Source organism: Pseudomicrostroma glucosiphilum, assembly GCF_003144135.1.
Source record: "Pseudomicrostroma glucosiphilum strain MCA 4718 unplaced genomic scaffold BCV69scaffold_8, whole genome shotgun sequence".
Lineage (NCBI taxonomy): Eukaryota > Fungi > Basidiomycota > Exobasidiomycetes > Microstromatales > Microstromataceae > Microstroma > Microstroma glucosiphilum.
The window spans coordinates 104,555-124,636 of record NW_020289920.1 but is presented as its reverse complement, the minus strand read 5'-3'; the positions used below and the strand labels follow the sequence as shown (position 1 = coordinate 124,636).

At 57.5% G+C, this 20,082-nt stretch overlaps 10 protein-coding genes across 10 annotated transcripts in view; 5 read left to right on the top strand and 5 right to left on the bottom strand.

Annotated features, from left to right (window-relative positions):
- Nucleotides 1-546: 546 nt before the first annotated feature.
- On the top strand, nt 547-3,441 carry BCV69DRAFT_312843 (hypothetical protein; the record flags this gene model as incomplete). The annotated part of the gene is made up of 3 exons (XM_025494977.1): nt 547-2,690; nt 2,771-3,176; nt 3,275-3,441. The coding sequence occupies exons 1-3, from the start codon at nt 597-599 to the stop codon at nt 3,439-3,441; spliced, it is 2,667 nt and encodes an 888-aa protein (XP_025347397.1). The 5' UTR covers nt 547-596.
- BCV69DRAFT_283114 (hypothetical protein) lies at nt 3,275-5,495 on the bottom strand. Its single transcript, XM_025492592.1, has 2 exons — nt 4,802-5,495; nt 3,275-4,720 (listed from the first exon to the last, which is right to left on the bottom strand). The coding sequence occupies exons 1-2, from the start codon at nt 5,125-5,127 to the stop codon at nt 3,589-3,591; spliced, it is 1,458 nt and encodes a 485-aa protein (XP_025347396.1). The 5' UTR covers nt 5,128-5,495; the 3' UTR covers nt 3,275-3,588.
- Nucleotides 5,496-5,621: 126 nt separating this feature from the next.
- On the bottom strand, nt 5,622-7,199 carry BCV69DRAFT_283113 (hypothetical protein). The gene is made up of 2 exons (XM_025492591.1): nt 6,277-7,199; nt 5,622-6,184 (listed from the first exon to the last, which is right to left on the bottom strand). Exons 1-2 carry the CDS (start codon nt 7,096-7,098, stop codon nt 5,663-5,665), a joined length of 1,344 nt encoding a protein of 447 aa, XP_025347395.1. The 5' UTR covers nt 7,099-7,199; the 3' UTR covers nt 5,622-5,662.
- Nucleotides 7,200-7,316: 117 nt separating this feature from the next.
- On the top strand, nt 7,317-9,707 carry BCV69DRAFT_203480 (kinase-like protein). Its single transcript, XM_025489697.1, has 2 exons — nt 7,317-9,261; nt 9,376-9,707. The coding sequence occupies exon 1, from the start codon at nt 7,447-7,449 to the stop codon at nt 9,217-9,219; it is 1,773 nt and encodes a 590-aa protein (XP_025347394.1). The 5' UTR covers nt 7,317-7,446; the 3' UTR covers nt 9,220-9,261; nt 9,376-9,707.
- Nucleotides 9,377-10,951, top strand: BCV69DRAFT_249587 (UDP-Glycosyltransferase/glycogen phosphorylase; the record flags this gene model as incomplete). Its single annotated transcript, XM_025490346.1, has 3 exons — nt 9,377-9,966; nt 10,054-10,661; nt 10,749-10,951. Coding segments are annotated over 3 exons (1,401 nt in total), but the record flags the coding sequence as incomplete, so codon positions are not given.
- A 29-nt stretch (nt 10,952-10,980) lies between these two features.
- BCV69DRAFT_283111 (5-formyltetrahydrofolate cyclo-ligase) lies at nt 10,981-12,279 on the bottom strand. Its single transcript, XM_025492590.1, has 4 exons — nt 12,062-12,279; nt 11,827-11,955; nt 11,294-11,746; nt 10,981-11,201 (listed from the first exon to the last, which is right to left on the bottom strand). Exons 1-4 carry the CDS (start codon nt 12,180-12,182, stop codon nt 11,065-11,067), a joined length of 840 nt encoding a protein of 279 aa, XP_025347392.1. The 5' UTR covers nt 12,183-12,279; the 3' UTR covers nt 10,981-11,064.
- A 230-nt stretch (nt 12,280-12,509) lies between these two features.
- Nucleotides 12,510-13,790, top strand: BCV69DRAFT_299375 (GroES-like protein; the record flags this gene model as incomplete). Its single annotated transcript, XM_025494323.1, has 3 exons — nt 12,510-12,642; nt 12,741-12,791; nt 12,868-13,790. 3 exons carry the CDS (start codon nt 12,510-12,512, stop codon nt 13,788-13,790), a joined length of 1,107 nt encoding a protein of 368 aa, XP_025347391.1.
- A 767-nt stretch (nt 13,791-14,557) lies between these two features.
- BCV69DRAFT_203519 (hypothetical protein) lies at nt 14,558-15,652 on the bottom strand. Its single transcript, XM_025489699.1, has one exon. It carries the CDS (start codon nt 15,325-15,327, stop codon nt 14,692-14,694), a length of 636 nt encoding a protein of 211 aa, XP_025347390.1. The 5' UTR covers nt 15,328-15,652; the 3' UTR covers nt 14,558-14,691.
- Nucleotides 15,594-20,082, top strand: part of BCV69DRAFT_203507 (hypothetical protein) — a 4,540-nt gene continuing 51 nt past the window's right edge. The window contains exon 1 of the mRNA XM_025489698.1: nt 15,594-20,082. This exon is cut by the window's right edge and continues 51 nt beyond it. Within this exon, the coding sequence (XP_025347389.1) occupies nt 15,860-19,945 (4,086 nt within the window). The 5' untranslated portion in view covers nt 15,594-15,859 and the 3' untranslated portion in view covers nt 19,946-20,082.
- BCV69DRAFT_203847 (hypothetical protein) overlaps nt 19,994-20,082 on the bottom strand; it is a 498-nt gene continuing 409 nt past the window's right edge. Inside the window, exon 1 of the mRNA XM_025489700.1 lies at nt 19,994-20,082. This exon is cut by the window's right edge and continues 409 nt beyond it. Within this exon, the coding sequence (XP_025347388.1) occupies nt 20,043-20,082 (40 nt within the window). The 3' untranslated portion in view covers nt 19,994-20,042.

The following is a 20,082-nucleotide window of genomic DNA, read 5'->3' as shown; positions in this document are numbered from 1 at the left end:
GTCGGTGCCTTGATAGGTTCGATGTGCTCCGTAATGATCAGTGCCGTATATCGCAAGATGTGCTATCACTTGCCATGCGTCCGGAGTGGGTGCTGAGCTGGCGGCAGGGCGAGGACAATAGGCCGAGGTGCCTGGCGTGGGATTGCGACTGGTAATCGTCGAAGACTTGCACTTCTCTGGTGGTGCCTTGACGAGGTGAGGGCGTGAGTGAATGCGCAGGCAAGTCGTCGAGGTGCGGTGTGTCGAGGTGAGTGTGCTGTCGGTTGTATAGGCAAGACTGACGGCGATGACTTTGTGGCAGTGATGAGTGAGTGAATAGTGGTGAGGAGGTGTGCCAGGTGCGAGGTCCGAGTTGGTTGGTCCCTGTCCTCGCCGACGCCCAACCTTAGGGCCCAGAGGAGAGCGAGGCAAGTGGGGGCGCGCCTGAGCGGAGCGGAGCGGAAGTGGCACCTCTGCTTCCGTTCCTCTTCGGCGCAAAGGCACACAGGCCACTCTCCACCCGCGATCCCACAGACGGACAGACGGAAGGAAGGAAGGATACCTACGATGCAATCCACTCCATCCCCAACTGCCTTCCCCTGATCATCAGTGCAGCAATGGGAGACGATCACCCTTCGTCTTCGGCCTTCCCGTACCGCAGTCGTAGGCACGATGACGAAGACAGATCACAGCATACATCCAGTCGTAATCATAGGCATCACTCTTCTTCATCTAAGCACCGGCGCTCCCCCTCTCCTCACCACCGCTCTTCCCATCGTCAGTCGTCCTCGTCCTCGTCCTCGAAACGCCGGCGCGATGACAACCGCGACGATGATCGCGGCTCATCACGGCCACATGGCCACAGGCACCGTGACAGGGACGACGATAGGTCACATCGCGGGCACTCGAGACGATCTGTGTCCCCACCTGCAGCAGATGCTTCCACCACCGTGCCGTCTTCTTCCGCACTCAATCTGCAATCCCACGCAGAGCCTACCCACTCTGGCTCTCCCGTGTCTTTGCCGAAGAGTTCGGCGACAGAGACGCAGATCAAGCGCGATAATTGGATGGTAGCCGGAGCAACTCAGAGCTACAATTCACGGGTAGATGCACAAGGAGACGCAACGACTTCCTCCACAGAGCCCGGGGACGGAGAGGGTGACTATTTCTCCTCGCTTGGCAATGAGAGGGTCAAGAAGCCAAAAGAAGACAAGCCAAATCCAGATGAGCTCAGGGTCAGCTCTCGAGAACTCAATACACAATTCGCTCAAGGCAAACACATCGACGAGTATGCTGATCAGGCGAAGCAAAAGACTTCCTTTGGCGCTCCGGGATACCAGTGGCGTCTCATGAAGCTGCGCAAGACCTTTGAGCAGGCCAGTGAAGAAGGCAGGTCAATAGAGGATGTAGCGATGGAGAGATATGGCGATATGGCCTCCTTTGAAGAGGCAAAGGCAGAGAAGGCGTACCTCGATGGTCAGGGAGGGGTCAGTCGAGGTCAGCGGGGCGGCACACCAGTCAGACCGCCGGCTGCAACCAACCCCTCCAATCGAAGCTTCATGTTCACAGACTCACCAAACAGCTCTTTTGGGGCAGGAGCGCCCCACTCAAGACCGGTCTCACGTCAGTCCTTCCGCAAACCAGGAGAGGCATCTGCTCCTTCCACGCCGCAACCTGAAGTGCCCACGTCACTATCAGGAGTCGGAAGACTCGGAAGTCTTCGGGGTACAAGTGGTACTCCTCAACAGTCCAAGTCCTCCACTCCGATTCCCACCGTCTTTACCCCTACCATTCCTGCCCGCACCGCGAATGCCGATGCCAATGAGTCTGCGACCGAGCTCAGTGGAACTCCTACCCCTTCACCCGCTGTTCAATCTGCTGTGGCTGCTGCGCAAGCTCGGGACTCAGTCTCAAATCCTCCTCTGGATGCTGCTGCTCTGAACAAGCTCGAGGCCAAGGTCATGAAAGCGGAAATGATGGGAAAGCCCAACGCGCGGAGTCTGCGTGACACACTAGAAAAGGAAAAGGTACGAGCTACCAGCGGAGGTGATCAGGGTGGAGGTCACTTTGAGCAGACTGCCTCTGTGCAGTCAGTCGGATCTTCTGCAGACACCAACGTACAGGTCTTGCCCACTCTGGATGGGCGAGGTAGGCTGTACGACGTTGGGCGTGGCAGGCCTGGAGAAGATGAAGAGCTGCCGCCAGGCAATCGCCGGCGCAAGGCCAACAAGGTGCAGACTCACGATCCGAAGACAGGCGAGTTTGTCCGGTACAATGTTGATGACGACGAAATTACACTGGAGGACATGGTCCGACAGGAAAAGTTCAAGGCGGGCAGCGGCGATCAGAAGAACTACGACGCCGAGCTCGGCAACCGCATTGCCTCGGATGGGGCCTTTAAGGAAGGCTTCGACTACCTCGATGAGAACGTGGAACGCCTTGCGCGGAAGAAGATGCGATCGGACGCTCTCAAGAGGCAGTTTGCTATCAATGACTTTGCCAAGACTAAAAAGGCTCTAGAGTCCTGTCGCTTTTGCTTCCAGGATGAAGGCGAGAAGCCACCTTTGGCGAGACTTGTGGCCAGTGGGACGAGAGCCTACTTGGCCTTGCCGGACAATGAGCCACTCGTAGAAGGCCATTGCTTCATCGTCCCGATCCAGCACCATCTTAGTATGCTGGATGCGGACGATGACACGTGGGAGGAAGTCAAGGTGAGTCGCTTGAAGACCGGATCACCTGCACTAGATTTGAGCTGACAACCACATACCTCGCTCTCTTGCCCCTCCCGCAGAACTTTATGAAATGCCTTCTACAGCTAGCGGACTCTAAGGGGCAAGGCGTAGTCTTCTACGAGACCGTTGTTTCTCTCAAGCAGCAACGCCACACGGTCATCGAAGCTCTCCCTCTCGAAAAGGACCTCCTTTCCTCTCTCCCCGGCAATTTCCGTCAAGAACTGATGAATGTCGAATCCGACTGGTCGCAGCATCACAAGGTCATTTCTTTCACCCCCGACAGACCCTTTAGGCGGGCAATGGTCCCACAATTACCATACTTTATGATTCAATTTGATCATAAAGGGGAAAAGGGATATGGACATGTGATTGAGGGAGCAGAGGCGGGTGAGGCCTTTGAGCAGCAGGACGAGTATGCGATGAGCGAGGCGGCAATGGGTGGTGGGAAGTTCGACAGGTGGTTCGGTGAGTGGTCTCGCGTCAAGGCTGAAGACGGTCCGACTGTCTCAGGTTTTATCCCTGCTGACTCCTCATTCGCTTCATCTCGCCCTTTGTATGCACAGCTGCGGAAGTCATCGGCAGTCTCCTGGACCTCGAGCCCCGCGCCTGGCGCAAACCACGTCGACTGGATCACCGAGCAGGGAGCGAGTTGCTCGCCCGATTCGAGAAGGAGTGGGAACCCTTCAACTGGACCAAGATGCTAGGTCGTGGCGGAGGTGCTGCTTCGTGATGTGTAGTTGCGTTCTTGGGTCTACGGATGTACTATAGCTTGATTGGTTGCACGTGACACGTATGATAGATTCATTCATCCTCCCTGTCATCGAAGGTTTGATGTCCAATCCTCAGTATTCCCCCCACTTCCCTCGATCGCCCCGCCTCATCCCTTTCCACCAATTGCCCGTGTCGCTTTCTCCCTCTCCAGCTGATCTTCCCTAAATGCCTCCCTCGCCCATCGCAGGAATTCTTCCTCGCCCACAGGCTCAGGGCCCTCCTGTACCAGCCCCACTAGGGAGCGCATAAGAGTGCGGGCGTGCCTTTCGTGAGGTGGCTGATGCGAAGCCCGGACGAAGGGAGGATGCTCGATGATGGAGGAGTCGGTGGTAGGGTGGCTGGAGGGCTTGACTGCATCGACCGATGCTGGGACTGCAGGTCTGGCGATGCCCGTAGCGCCAAGATCCCTCGAGTCGAGTGGATCACCTCCTCCTGATTCCTGCTCATCATCTTCTGGAACACCTGACGTACCGTATGAGTCCCAATAGTCATCCTCCTCCTTAGCCTCATCAGCAGGGGCGCAATCTGCTTCGACTGTCACATCGCTCCCATCTGGCCTTTCTTCGTCTCCCTCCCAGCCGCCCCAGAAATCCTCCGCATTGGTATAGAGGTATTGCATCTTCTTGTCCTTCCCTTCCTCATCTCCTGCCTCGTCGGTAGTGGCGGTGGTGATGCTTTGGCAGGAGGAACTGCCAGCTACTGCAGCGGAGACGGCAGCCGTCTTGCTGATTGACCCGAGTATCGCGCCTGGGGAGGGGGATTGCCCCTGCTCTGTCTCACCTTGACGCAAGGAGAGACTTCCTGATATCCCTTGTTCTTGCCGTCTCTCTGTAGGTGCAGTCATAGGCTTGCTTTCCAGCGCAGCATCGAGACTCGAGTACCACTGGCCGGGCGCGGCTGCCAAGGGGAGAAGATTATGGAACCTCCACGCGACCTCATCGTCGATGTCCTCCCTCTTGAGGATTATGGCGAGCGGGTCAGTTCTAGTACTTCCACAGCTAAGACCGACCGAGGCGAGGAGGATACCCTCCTCTGGGCTTTGCCATTGGACAAATTGGATGATGCTGTCTAAAGCACCCTGGGATGTGGAATAAGCGCCGGCTAGCTCCTCGACGTGTCCCTTGAGCTCCTCGAGGGCATTGATCACCCTTGTGGAGGTATCTGGCTGAGTGGCGGGTCCTGCGGTGACCAGATAGTCATCGTGGTCATGAGGGCTAATTCGCAGGAGAGTATGCCGTCTATGCGAGCAGTACAGGAGCAAGGAGCGTCAGAACACCTTTTCTGCCTCAGAGCTCGCCGCCAGAGCGGGCGATACGTACTGGTTCAGCTCACTGCTCTTCATTGCGGCAGGTATGCTCGGAGGATTGGCGAGGATCATTGGCAGGATCTCCACTGCAGCGATCCTTGCTCTTTCCTCCTCTGTATGGCCTTCGGCAGCTTGAGACTTTTGCCGTGGCTGCTTCGACTGCTGTCGCTGCTCCGTCCTTCTCTCAGCAATGACATGACCACCTCTATCTCTCTCCACTAGCTCCTCGCCCTCCTCCTCTTCTTGTGGCGGCAAGAAATCATAGTCACCCAAGCCTGAAGATTCGCCTTGGTAGCTAGTGGAGGCTCCTCTGGGACCAAAGGCAGAATAGCCAGACATGGTATGAGATTCCCTCTTCCGCCCGCACGTCTGCTTGGGGTGCCTGACTGGCTAGCTACCTAGTGTTGAGAAATGCAAGCTCTCCCTGGCTAGCTTGCAGACCAGGGACCCAAGCAAAGGTAAGAAGAGCGGCTGAGATGCCAGACTTCTCTGCCTAGCCCTTCCGTGCGTGCCTGCAGGCAAGGAACGCGGTACCCACACTACCTTGATCGTTGCGGCCTCGAGACCAAGTGGGACCTTGACTCCTGCCAGTCTTCCAGCACCTTGAAGAAGCCAAAGAGGCTCTCAAGTGGTCAGTACCAAGGACAGCTCCTCGTGGGCAGATGCGTGGACTACTTCAGCAGGTCAAGCATGGGGGAGGTAAGAAGCAGCGGGAAGCGGAAAGAGAAGAAGTGCAACCCTCCACTAGACTACCGATACTCCTCACTGAGGAGCCGAGCTGGGTACGCCTTCGGTGAGAGAAAGGCGCCTCTGCTGTCGCAAGACGATGAGGAGGGGTGAAGTGTTACATTGTATTGACGAGGAAAGCAACCGCTCATCGTCCTTCTTTACGCTCTTGAGCCAGCCTCGCAGCTCGCTCCCTCGGCAGCTCCACCGTACTAGTCTGGCTCCTTTCCCCGTCGCTTTGCCGCTCTTCCGATGACTTCTTGTCAACAGCAGCAGTCGCAGCTCCTCTTGCTTCCGTCCTACTCTCCACCGTGCCGCCCCACCACCTCTGCCTCCCCCTCACAAGCCTTTCCCTAACAGCCTCTCTCCAATCTGCCATCCCTTCCTCCCTCTCTTTCCGCCCTACATGACCCCAGATTCCCTCCTCCTTGACGTCCCTATACCTCTTCTTCGCTCGTTCCTTTGCCTCGACCCATCGTTCTCGACCTCTTGCTAGCCTTAGACGGAGAGAGGCTAGAGGGGAGAGGGGGAGACCGTCCAGCCAAGGGGGACGGAGCGATTCGCGGAGATTGGCGAGGGGGCCGGAGCGACGTGGTGGTACGAGTGACTGGGAGAAGGGGGAGACATTGTGGGAGAGGAGGGACGAGGTGTGGAGGAGACCTTGCCGTGACTGGAGAAGAGGGGGAAAGGTGATAAATGAGCGTCAGTAAGACTATTGCGTGCGAATCAGAGACTGGGTACCCGGCACTACATCCCACTCACAGTGTCTATGTGCGCCTTGAAGCGCTTGATGCCGAACTTCTCAATCCTGCCCCACAAGACGGACACATCGCTGGTGATGTGAGCGCTGATGAGACAATGCGTGGGCAGGAATGCTGGTGTGGCACCCACGCTAGTGCCAAGTGCTGCTGCCTCCTTCTCTTTGCCCTTTCCCTTGGCTAGAGGAGCTGTAGAAGCAGTCTTCTGCTGAGCCGGCTCTTCTGGGAGAACCTCGCTAAAGGTCAGCCCTTCAGCAACTGCGAGTACCGTCGTATGGTCCACGTTCCTGGTCCAAGTCCTCATCTGCCTGCCCGTCCTGCCGGCCTGACTCTGTGCCGGAACACCCTGCCAAGTCCCGTCGGCAGGTCTCGCCAATTCACCCCTAGGGGGGTACATCTTTGTAAAGTCAGAGTCTCCCTCTGGTATGACCCCGCCAGCGCTCGAGGCAGATCCACCAGGGAGGTCTCCATCCAGGTCTACTTCGCTCACTTCGAGAACCCAGCTTTCGGAGTTTTTAATCAGACCACGGGGAGCCCAGGAAGGGAGCGTACCCTTCTTGAGAATCAGCCGGGATGTGAGCAGTACCGGGCGGACGACAGAGCCAGAGGATGATGACGACGACGATGTGGAAGCAGAGCTAGCTCCATCTTCCGCTGCCGGAGGAGCTGATGCTACATCTTGCCTCCTGTAGACGATGCGCCGTTCTAGGACATCGGTAGAAAGGACGTGTGGAGCGTATGGATTTGGGTAGCGTAGGAAGTAGGCAGGCGCGAGGATGGCGAATGGCGTTGGGTAGGTCGTCTGAGTCTGATAGGTCTGTACCATTGCACCACGACGATGACTCCAGAGATAGGCAGAGGATGGACAGGAGGGAGGACGTGGTAGGGCAGCGTACAGTCAGACGATGTCGCCTGAGCTCTGCCAATTCATATTTCGATGCGGAAAGCGGAACGGCACACGCGGGGGAACGGAGTCGCAGAGCACTTGGCCCAAGCTCAGTGCGGCAGCCAGCCACGATGAGGGACAGGAGGCGAGGCACCATCCTGGTCACCATCTCCATCACAAGAGCGCTTTCCCCAGCAGCCATGGACAGCATACACTCGCCTTCAGTACCTTTCTCCCCATGGTGATCAGTCAGAGAACAAACCCAGGTAGTCACACGCCTTAGACAATATGCTCGGCCGCACCAAAGCCGCCCTGGGCCTGGCCGGGTCAACCGCCAGTGGATCCTCCTCGTCCTCTAGCAGCAGCGAGAGTCGGCTCGGCGTACCCCAACCCAATGGCAGCAGGTCGTCCACACCATCCACGGCTACCAGGAGGCCCTTATCGCGGTCCAATTCGGCATCGCATCGGTATACCTCTTCGCCGCAGAGGGCAGCCAATCACATTGGATCAGTCGTGGATGACTGGCCCATGTACTCATCACAGCCAGAGGACTACATCCTAGGCGATGTCATCGGGCACGGAGCATCCTCGACTGTCTACCAAGCCGCCTTCCAGCCCTTGAATGGTAGAGCATGTGCAGTCAAGGTCATCGACCTCGAAGCCTTTGGGAGGGACACCGACGAGCTCAGGCGAGAAACACAGCTCATGTCCTTGTCCAAGCACCCAAATGTTCTCCGTGTCCGAGGCTGCTGGGTCCAGGAAACAAAGCTCCACATCGCTACTCGATTGATGAGCTCGGGTTCCATGCTGGACATCATGCGCTTTGCTCACACTGACGGATTTCACGAGGACGTCATCTGCACAGTGCTCAAGCAGGCACTGCAAGGACTCGACTACCTACACGTCAATGGCTGGCTGCACAGGGACCTCAAAGCTGCCAATCTACTCGTAGACGAAGACGGTACGGTCCTCTTGGGCGATTTTGGCGTAGGCGTCTGGGTTGGAGAGGGTCGCTCGATAGGCCGAAGCGGCAGTGTGGGCGGCAAACGCAAGTCCTTTGTAGGAACGCCGTGCTGGATGGCCCCCGAGGTCATCTCTCGCCGAGACTACAGTTCCAAAGCCGACATTTGGTCTTTCGGTATCACCGCTTTGGAGCTCTCGCAGGGTCATGCTCCTCACTCCCGTCTCCCTCCAGTAAAAGTTCTGATGAAGACGCTCGATGAGGAGTCTCCCAGATTGGACATGGTTGGAGGAGCCCACCGCTACTCCAAAACCTTCGCAGATTTTGTCGATCTTTGTCTACAAAAGGAACCGGACAAGCGGCCATCGGCTGCAGTTCTCCTCAAGCACCCCTTCTTCAAGCATGCAAAGCCTCAGAAATACCTGATCAATGCGATTCTAGCAGATCTGCCACCCCTAAGCGAGCGGCAGGAAAGATTCAAGAAGAGGGCCATGAGCATACAGACTTCTCGCTATCTTCAGAGCTGGGACTTCAACGTCGAATCTCCAACGACCAGCCCCTCTGTCGGCAGGATGCTGAACCTTACCGCCTCCGCAGGCAGTGGAAGCTTCGACCCCTTCTCGGGCTTCGAAGGGAGCGTCAGCAGCCCTGGCCCTGCCAGTGCACGTAGTAGCAGGATAGCTCCGCGGCGCGTGAGGATGCAATCTTCTTCTAGCTCCACTGGGGCGACGGGCGAATCTGCTCCACTGGCTCCTACCTCTGGAGGCGGGATTGTGAAGAAGATATTGAGCATAGACGGCGAGCATGCGATTGTCGTCGAAGACGAGGATGGGCTCGAGGACAGTCACCCGGACTTTCACGATAGCGAAAATGTCCAAGAGGCCGACGAGGCACTGGCTAGTGGCACGTCTGCTCTCGCTTTGAACTTCGCGATGCCTGCCTCTTCTCCGGAGGACGCCGCAGGCTCCTCGACAGGGCATGTTGAAGGCACACGAAGCGCCATGACATCCTCGCCTTTAGGAGATAGAGCAGAGCCGAATCACCATCCAGAAGAGCACCACATGGAAGGGTCACCAGGCCGAAAACTACGTATAGCGTGAGCATCTTGGGAGTGTCCGATGTGAGGAGTCTCGGTCGGACGGGTGAGTCTCGCGGCCAAATGGTGAAGGAGAGACATAGCTATGACAGAGCAAGACAGTCGAAAGTGCAGCTTATTGACACCTCGGTTCTCTCTTCTCTTCCCCTCACCCTTCTAGTATCGTGTCGGACTTCTTCTACCCTAACCTCGGAGGAGTGGAAGGTCATATCTCGGAAATATCTGCCCTCCTGGTTGCGCCCCCATTCAACCACCATGTGGTCATCATCACCCACGCCTACGCTCCATCGCGCATTGGCGTGCGTCATCTCTCGACTGGCGTGACGGTGTACTACCTCCCGCTGAAAGTGATAGCCTCGCAGGCCACGCTTCCGAACTTCTTCACCTCACACCCACTCCTTCGGTATATCTTCATCCGGGAACGCATCCAGCTGGTGCACGCCCACCAAGCCCTCAGCTCGCTCGCCCACGAAGCTCTCTTCCACGCCAGGGAAGCCGGTATCAAGACGGTCTTTACGGACCACTCACTCTTCTCCTTGGACGAGGATGCAGCTAGTATCTTGACAAATAAGCTGCTCCGCTTTGTGCTCAGCGATGTGGATCGGGTTGTCTGTGTCAGTTATGCTGCCAGGGAGAATACGGTGCTGCGAGCCGGAATCAGGGATCCCGGGAGGAGGGTCGTAGTGATCCCTAATGCCGTCGACGGGGAAAAATTCAAGCCCCTTACGCTGAAAGAGCAAAGTACACGATCGTCAGGCTTGCATCGCTATGCCCTTGAGGATGACGGCTCCTGCTCCTCCTCCAGCTCGCCTATCGAAGATTCTACAATCTCGCGCAGGACGACTATAGTGATCCTCTCCCGCCTGATGTACCGCAAAGGCATCGACTTGCTCATCGAGGCCATCCCACGCATCTGTCTCGCCCATCCCGAAGTCGACTTTCTCATCGGTGGTGACGGACCCAAGCGTGTCGAACTAGAACAAATGCGGGAGCGCTGCCTTCTACTGGACAGGGTTCAGCTGGTAGGCTCTGTCAAGCAGGGTTCAGTGCGCGACCATCTCACGCGTGGGGAGATTTTTCTCTCTCCGTCGCTCACAGAGGCTTTCGGCACATCTCTCATTGAGGCCGCTTCCTGTGGACTGCTCATCGTTGCTACCGAGGTGGGGGGAGTACCGGAGATTCTCCCTTCCCCCGAGATGCTCCTTCTCGCCGCGCCCAATACAGACGAGCTGGTGCGCGTCGTGTCCCTCGCTGTGCACAGGGTGAGAACACAGCTGGAGAGCGGAGATTGGGATCCTTGGGCCGTTCATGCGAGGACGAGGGGGATGTACAGCTGGTCAGAGGTGGTAAGACGGCTAGAGGGGGTGTACTTTGAGGCGATGCGCGAGAGGAGGGTGAGCAGGATGGAGAGGCTAATGCGGTACTGGGACAATGCCGGGCCCGAGAGTCCCACCCAAGGTTCAGCCACCATTAACAGCTCCGACGGCAGAACTGGTACTTTCAGCGATTGGCAGATCAAGAAGAGTTGGGTAGCGGGAGGCGTCTTCTGCATCGTGGTCATGGTCGACATGGTCTTTGCGTGGCTCCTTGAGTGGGGTTGGCCAAAGGCAGATATCGATGTGGTCCTTCCAGTAGCGCCCGGAGTAGCCTCTGAAACTGCGAGCGAGGAGGAAGAGGAGGCGCATGTCTGGAATGGAGACGAAGACAGGCGGGGCAGAACGACTGGGAACGATTAGTCGAAGGAGCGGCAGCATCAACATCTTTCGAGCGAACCTCATAGAGTGGCACAGCATATGTAATGTAATTATTCATCATCATCAGATCCTCCATATCTGCGACCGACTTCGGCTCATTCCCACCGACCGCGATCATCCGTTGCCCTCAGCACGCCGGAAGGCACGACGATTCCGTCTAGCGTGCGGTCGTACTCGTCTTGCGGCACTCGCTCGCCGGAGGGGAGTACTTGTGGGGTCAGGCCTAGCGCGACTGAGTAAGGGAAAGGCCGAGGAAGTGGGAGTGCTCGTCAGTCTCATCGCTTCAGCAGAACAGACACTGCTCAGTACTGCACTGCGACTCACCACAGACCGGTCCCGCCTTTCCTCTCTGCTGCGCAAACTCCTCGCATCGCGCCAAATAACGGTCGTAGTATCCCTTTCCGTGGCCCAATCGACCGGCCTGTTCGTCAAATGCCACTCCGGGGGAGAGGATCAAGTCCAGCCCCGATCCGCCCGTGGAGGGATCAAGAGCGTTCTCCCGTCTTACGCGCTCGTTCTGACTCTGACTTTGATCAGGACTCGGGGAGCCCTGGCTGATCTCTTCAACACCAGCAGCATATTCCTCTTCGGGCTCGCGGATGCCCCATCGATTCATCTTCATGCCTTCGTATTCGGCTAGAGTACGCAGACGGAGCATGCGCATGTCTGATGAGAAGGTAGAGGCGGGAGACTTTAGAGAAGAAGTGCTAGAAGAGGTGGCTGAGCTTGCAGCGGAAGAGGCGGGAGCTGCGAAGAGAGGTACGTAGAGTCGCTTGCCTGATGCATTATGTCGGGAAGATGCATCAGCTACGGAGCTCAATCACCACGCCAGCTCTATGCTACTTCCTCGAACTAACCTGCCAGGAGCGTATGGCGGCAGAGGTGATCTGTATCCACCTCTCCTGATGCCATTGAGACATAGACTGAGATGGCTTCTGCTCGCTGGTACGTTGGCGAGGCGAGGATACGCCGGGTGACATGCTCGGCTGGGAGAGGGGGCAAATCGAACGTCAAAATCGCTCCTCTGACTGCCCTATAATCGATTCTCGTCTGCCAGAGAGATTCTTGCACCAGCTCATCATTGCTGCTCACACTGCTCTAGGATTTCTTGTCGGGACATTTGCGCTAACCGCTGTGCCATGGCCTTTCGCATGCTTCGCTTGGCTGTCCGCAGTCCAGCAGCGGAAGCTGCTGCTGCATTAGTGGCTGCCATGTTCGCCTCTTGACCTGCCGAAGCCATACGAAGAATGGGCAGCTGGACAGATCCTCAGGCCTGAATACAGGGGAGATTGAGCTGTACAGACTCGAGCGGAAGCAGGAGCAAAGTGCGACACAATCGGAAGCGGAAGCAGCGGTCATCTCGTTTGTGCCTGGACGCCACGCGCACGCGGGCGAGGCCCTGATGTTGGGGATGTGGAGGGCATGTGGCGCACGACATCCTTCTTCCTCTTCGACCCCTCCTTTACCTTTACGACATCATATCCAACTACTACTCATATACCACAACCACACCACACACATCTTAACAAACACGCCAGTCATGCCTCGTGGATACGCAATCAAGGACACCAAGAAGCCAACTGACTTCGAGGTCATCGAGTTCGAGCTCAAGAAGCCTGGAGACCACGATGTCGACGTCGCAATCGAGTGCTGTGGTGTCTGTGGAAGCGACCGTGAGTAGGCGTGGTCACGTCGCCATTTGAGCTGCTCAACAAAGATAAGGATTGTCTGCTGACTCCTTCATGACCCATACCCACCCTTCTGCTGACAGACCACACCATCACTGGTGGATGGGGACCTCTAAGTGGGCCCTGCATCCCTGGTGAGTCAGCATGGCCGAGCATCTATGCGCTCAGAATGCCGATGCTCATCTTCCTCTGCCCTCTCTCTCTCTACAGGTCACGAGATCATTGGTACTGTTACCCAGGTCGGCAAGTCTGTCAAGGACCCCAAGATCAAGGTCGGCGCTCGTGTTGGTGTCGGAGCTCAGGTGGACAGCTGTGGAGAGTGCGCCAACTGCAAGAACGAGAGTGAGCAATATTGCGTCGGCAACAAGGAGGGCACAAAGGGAATGGTCGACACCTACAACTCGACTCACCACGACGGCACAGCCGCTCAGGGAGGATACAGCACTCACATTCGTACCCAGGAGCAATTCGTCTTTGCTATCCCCGATGAGATCGAGTCCACCGACGCCGCCAGCATGCTCTGCGCCGGTCTGACCGTCTACTCTCCGCTGCTGCGAAACGGCGTCAAGAAGGGCACTCGAGTCGGTGTTGTTGGTCTGGGTGGTCTGGGCCACTACGCTGTGCTCTGGGCCAAGGCCATGGGTGCAGACGTGACCGTCATCTCCCACTCTCCCCGCAAGGCCGAGGACGCCAAGAAGCTCGGCGCCAGCGAGTTCATCTCTACCAAGGAGAAGCCCGACTGGGCCTCTGAATTCGGTCGAGAGAAGCCCCTCGACATCATCATCTCCACTGCCTCTTCCAACGCTGTGGACATTCCCGCCTTCCTCTCCTCTCTTTCGGTTCACGGCCGCCTGATCTTTGTCGGTATGCCAGAGGACGAGTTCAAGAGCCTGCGCAGCCAGCAATTCGCCGGCAATGGAGCCCTGCTGGGTGGTAGTCACATCGGTAGCAAGGTCGAGGCATTGAGCATGCTGGATCTGGCGGCAAAGGAGAAGATCAAGCCTTGGATCGAGGTGCTGCCCATGAAGGACTGTGGCAAGGCTATCCAGAGACTGGCAGACGGTGATGTTCGATACCGTTTTGTTCTGACGCAGGACCTCGAGGACCACAAGAAGGCTGCTGAGAAGGCTTAGAGAGTAGGTCAGTTCGAGCAAGAGACGCGGATGAAGGAATGCTGCACGCGCAGAGGGGAAGGAGGCTTCGTGAGCAGGAGCTCACTCACTCCGGCGGGCGCTGTAGACCCGGCCAGCCCCTGGCCTGATTAAGGTTCACCTTTTCTCCGTGTATCAATCTTATCCCGATGTGCCTTTTTTCCGCGCTTGCATATCTTTCTTCGCCGAGCAATCATGACAAAGTCTCGACCTGTCCAGCCAAGCCGATGCACCCCCTTGATTAGGGAGAGAGGGGAGGAACGGAGAGATGAAGTAAGAGCGAATGCCTCTTTGACCCGCTTGTCCTCCTTGCCTCGTCGTAGAAAGATGCAGGCACAATCGCGACACTATCTCTGCCTTTTGCCGATGCCAACCCCGCCATGAACCCCGCCTTGTCCCGCGATGCTCGCCAAGGCACGTTTCCTCTGTTCCTCCTGCCCCCACGTCTCCCCTACCTCCACTCCCCCTCTTTCCCCTTTTCCCCCCTGCTCTCTACTTCAGGCAAGGGAAAAAGCCTGGCCATCTGTTTCTCCTGACCCAGGTCCTGGCAAGGCGAAGAGGGAGAGAAGCAATCCTCGTGGCGTTCCGCTTTTGAGCTACGCTGGTCTGAGCTGAGAGGGGTGGACAGAGTACAAGGGGGGCAATGCCTCAGCTCTCGTGTGGGTCGAGGTTGTCCCTCAGTCTTCGGCTGGCTGGGAACTGGCAGCTCGGCTTTGTAGCGAATCTAGCGACGCTATCTCGCTTCAGACATGTGCCGACTCTCAGCGTGGGCCGGCAAGAGTCTGAGCAGAGCGGAGAGGGGGAGATCAACACAACAACAACACGACAGGACACGCGACGCCCTTCTCCCTCCTACTCATGTGCGACGGGACCCGTCTTGACGCTATATCTCTCTCTCTTCCAAGCACTTCTTACGCACGGATGGTTCATTCCGGTAGCCTTTGTGCATATACAAGGCGTGCAGCTTGTGCCTCGCGTGAAAAGCAGGCAAAGGCAAAGCAGGGACCTCGGTCATGGGCCCTGATGCGTTTGGCCCGCCTATCTCTCGGCATGCGCGTCGGCCCACGCCACGCCATGCGACGTTAAGTTTTCTCTTCTTTCTTTTGCTTTCTAGGCTAGGCAAGACAGGCGCTGAGCTGAGCTGAGCTGGATTGATTGCTTCTTGTGCTTCTTCGAAAAAAGAGGGGACTGCTCCCTTCTCCCTCTGTCTGCGTGTGTGAGAAAATTGATCGGGAGATGGACAGAGGCGCGCGCCCTGGACGCGACTGGCCTCGTGGGCCCAAGCAACATCACCACAGGACAGCCGGCGGCAGGCAGCAGCACCGCGCCGGGACAGGGAAAAGGAGACGAGGAGCCGGGTGCCGTTGGCCCAGGGTGGTGTTGGTCGGAGTGGCAATTTCACTTGCACACACGCACGCACACACACACACACACACACACACACACACGCGGACAGACAGCATCTCTCACTGACGTCCCTCGTCCCTGCGCCTGTCCGTCCGTCCCTCTGTCCGCTCATCCTCGACTCAACACTATACACACACTTGACTCTCTCTTCGTCGTCGTTCCTTCCTTCCTTCCTCCTTGCCTTACCATCGCTCCCTCTAATATCATCGCCCCCGTCCTTGATCTTAATCGCCGTCGAGCCCTACCTTACCCAAAGCACCTCCGCCGTCCTTTTCGCTTCCCACGCTCCCCTTTCCGCACGCAACGCTCACTCTCCAAAGAACGCTCGACGCCCAACGCCCAGCCCTCCTATCTCGCTACGGCTCCTCAGCCTACAGGGAGCCCCGGCCTGGCGACAACAAGATAGGACCGGCTACTTTTCCCGAGCTCAAACGACCCCATCACGCAAATAGCCCTTCTCTGATTCTCTCCCCCTTAGGGGTGCTCAAGTCACTCTTCGACTCCACCTGCCACGTTCCTTGGCCATCTCTAGCGCAAGAGTGACAACACCCCCCGGCTCTCTGTCTTTGCAAAGAAGCTACCATACCCCATTGCAAGTATCAGGGCTCAAGCTTGCATACCTAGCCTTGGACCTCTCGCTCACCATGCTCTCGGGTGCAGCGCAACAACCCGCTCCCCGTCCTCGTCCACCGAGGGCGGGCACGAGGAGCAGAAGCTACCTCAAGAGCAGAGACACCAACGTCATGAGCCCCTCATCCCCAACGGCCAACATTGACGAAAAGGCTTTTCCGCCTCAGCCTCAGGAGCCTACAGTGGCATGTCATGCCCTAGGAGCTGCCATACAGCTCGATCAGGACCTAGACTTGGACCTGCCGCCTGGACTCACCGCGGCTCTATCCAGTACAGACCGATGGGGCAGAACCTCCCCATCCCTGCTGTCTCCGACAGGTGAGGCAGATCTACGCTCGTCACCTGACGCTTACAATGGGCCAAAATGGGGTCGAGGTAGCAGAAGTCCCCTCAGTAGGACAAGGTCGCCCACACAACCAGGCTCGAGTGAGAACCTCCGCTCCTCTACCCCTCCGCTTCGTACTTCATCTCCATTGGCTCCCGCTTCAAGTGCTAGGCGAGGATCTCAAGCAGATATGCTCACCGAAACTCTCAACGTCGTAGCCCATCAGCAGCCTCAGCAAACAGACGCCGATGATGAGCTCGACAGGGCTTGGTTGGGTGGACTGCCCCGGGAGGAACTCGAAGCTCTCCTCTTTCAGGCCAATGCCGTCATCCAGGAGCGCGAGAGAGACCTCGGCATCGCTGCCGCTATCGGACAGGCTCTGCTACAGAAGAACACTAGCCTGAGAAGGAAGCATGAGGAAGTGATGGATCGATTCCATGCTACTATGGAAGCCGGCGAGGCTGATGAGGATGAGGAAACTGAGAATGCAGGCCATGCCAGGGAGGATGCCGACATCTCAGATCCTCCTATGTACTCACCTCCCAACGTCAACTTAGCTCCTGAAGGAACTACGTCAAGCACAGACGATACGCCAATGCCCACGCCTACTCACGCCTCAGACTACTTTCAGTACGCAGCGGTCCCCGAGCACGGCTCTGCTTCGACATCGCAACTGCCTCGGTCTCCTTCTGCCAGCTCGACATCATCGTCAAAGTACCCCGAGAGCAGCGCCTTTGCTCATATGGTACCGTCCACTTCTGGTCTCATCTCCTCTACACCTCAGTCACCGGCCGGCAGCACGAGATACAGCGCGTCTGTCGTCAGTCCTGGTTCACAATCCCACTATAGGCAAAGGCATCAGGCCGTCATCTCGGCTTCGATGACGCAAAAGCAACTGTCTGCTCTGTCTGCTCAGAATGAGACTCTGCTTGCACAAGTTGCTGAGCTGCAGGCGGAGGCTGAGGACGCCAAGAAGGACGGAAGCAAGAGGCTACGGAAACTCAACAGGGAGATAAAAGGGCTGCAGGAGGAGCTGGAGAGCGTCACGGAGAGGAACGTTGAGCTCGAACTGAGCAAGACGCCCAAGAAGGCATGGTCGAGGCGGGGCGAACCCACCGGCAGAGAAAGCACGTCACCGACCGCCATCTCTTCACAAAATCAGTCGCCAACTGAGGCGAGCCACCGCCCGGCTTCTCTTCACCTCTCAACAAGCAGCGAGAGTCTGTCGAGCACTCTACACGCCCTGCTGAAAGAGTCTCCTGGTAGTGAGGCCACAAGTGGTGCAGAGAAGTCGCTGGTGGCACGCCTCCTCGCAAAAGTCAAGGAATTGGAGCAGACCAACGCCGCTCTTGAGCAGGCCAGGAGAGAGCGAGACGGCAGATTGGGCGCCGCTCTCAGGGAAGGTGTGAAAATTACGGACGAATACGACGCAGTCCTGCACCTTCACGAGAGCGAAATGTCCTTTGCGCTTTCCGGCGGCCGTGACGATGACGAACTTACGGACGATGCAAACTCGGTGGCCTCTCCGAGCTCACTAACGAGCCCTCACCAAGTAGGCGGATCTAGCAGCAGGCGGGCGCTCGGCAACCGCTGGCAGGTCGAGACTCGCCGCACTGTCCGAAAGGCGCTTCGCCGCCAACGCACCGCCGAGGAAATCTGGGGGCCGCAGGGTCATTTCGCTCATGACGGGCTTCCGGCATCAACGACGGATTCTACCTTGTCGAGTATGCGCAGCAACAGCACCACGAGCTCGCCATTCTCTTCACCTCGAAAACCTCGGCGTCAACGGAGCGCTTTGAGCATGAATCGTCCTCGCATCTTGATCACGCCCAGCATGGAGGATCTGGCGGCCAAGAGGAAGGAGCAGGCTGAAGGCTGGGTCGACCGCGATGAGGAAGCAGACCATCCCAATGTCTATGATGGTCTGGCTTCTCCGATTCAACCACCTCGAAGCAACTCTCTTGATCCCAGCGATGCCCATACCATCGTCAAGAGAGCAAGCGATGAAGCTCTCAGAGCAATGAGGCAGCGACAAGCGGAAGAGGACGAAGGCAGGGCTTCGACTCCTGTGCAATCGCCCGGCTCTCCTGCATGGCACTCTCATGCTACGGAGAGAGCATTGCGCCGGCGGGCATCAAGTGCAGAGCACAGTGTCGCCTCTTCGAGCTCACGCCGACCTCACCGTGTCTTGATGACTTCATTGGGCAGCGAGCTGGGTAGTGTCCTAGGAGATAACGACATGGATAACGACCCGACGGGCGATGTGACAAATACCTCTCTATTGCGCCTCTACTACGAGAATGCGTCTCCTTCGCGCACACGAAGTGCGGACTTGACACTGACGTCTGCCTATGGCGCTCTCAGCCCCACGGAGGCCAGTGCACCTGCACACCTCTCGATTCGACCACAACTCAAGATGCAGCCTAGCACCGAGAGCATCGCGGTCTCGGACATTGCTGACCTACGTTACGAGAAGCCTGGGCAGGATGAGCCTTCCTTGAATGGACAGCCTCGATTGATGCTTTTGAAAGGCAGTCCGCACGATGCACGTTCAGTGGACAGTCAACTTACCAATCGGGTCTTGGCCAGGGAAGGAGGCTGGTTCAACGGTAGTGTAGCCACTGTTGGAGGTGGCAAAGGCCGTGCCTCAGAAGAGGACCACATCGTTTCCTCTGGCGCACTGCGAGACCGTCTTGAGCCCAGAGAGGAACAGTACAGTCTCCTCGAGCGGGTCATTCAGGACCAACCTGTCATCTGGGCCGACGACGAAGACTATGGTGTTCCGCTCAAGGAATCCGAAGCACGACGCCTTGGCCTGCTCGCTGCTGCCACACCCGTCCTCGGGATCAGCAGACGAAGCACTCTTACCCGAGGTCTCCTGGACTGGGCCGGTCTCTCCTCGGCCCAAGACAAGAGGAAGAAGAGCGGGGCAACTCAGGCAAGAAATGCCTCTATGATACTCAGCTCGGAGCAGCTCGAGGAAGAGGAGCGTCGAGAAGCGTTGCTGCGCGCAAAATACCACCGGGCTCTCCAAGCCAGAGGCTTCGAGTCTTCGAGAGAAGGCGATGACCTTGTGGAAGAGTATGGGGCTGACCATATCGGGGACGATTCTCTCGAGCAGGAAATCGAAGAGCGAGCCTGGGCTATCTCTTCAGCACGATATGCAAAAGAACAGGGGCAGAGCAACGCAGGCGAAGTGCCACGCCGCCGCAGGACTGGCGGAGGGAGGGCAGGTCCGCAAGTGTATCACCCTCACTCCATTCACCTCTCTCGTCGCGGGAGCAGGACAAGTCTCCTGGACGAGGACGAAGAGGTCCTGGATGAGTCTCGTGTGCCAGATACCAACCCAGCCGAGTCCCTCATGCCCAGCAGCGGTTCCTCCACCCTGATCCGTCGTCGACCACACCGAGGCACAAGCACAACTGCCGGCCGAAGCACTAGCGAGAGCAGCAGAGGCCGTTCACCAGCGATCAGTCTTGATGCCGGTCTGGCCACCTTGAACGAGGTCGTTGCCTGGGCCTCGCTCGTATGTGTACTCATCGTCGCCTTCTTCGTTAGTGCTAGTCGTGGAGAGCTTAGCCCTCGTAGGATCCTTGGGACGGGAGGTGGAAGTGCACATGGGTATGGACACGGACAGGGATCTGCACCTGTCGGTGGGCGCGGGCGTGGTGCAAGGAGAGGCGTTGCGCCTGCGCCTGCACCTGCGCTCGGCATGGGTATGGGTATAGGCGTAGGTGCACCAGGAGCGGGTAGGACGGGCAGTCGTGGTAGCTAGACTAGGCCAGACAGACGCACGCCATGGCTTTTCACTGGCGACTGAGACTGGACTTTCGTCTTTACAATCTTTCGGAAGACATTATCCATTGTATACTTTAATGAAACACACACACACACACACACACACACACACAC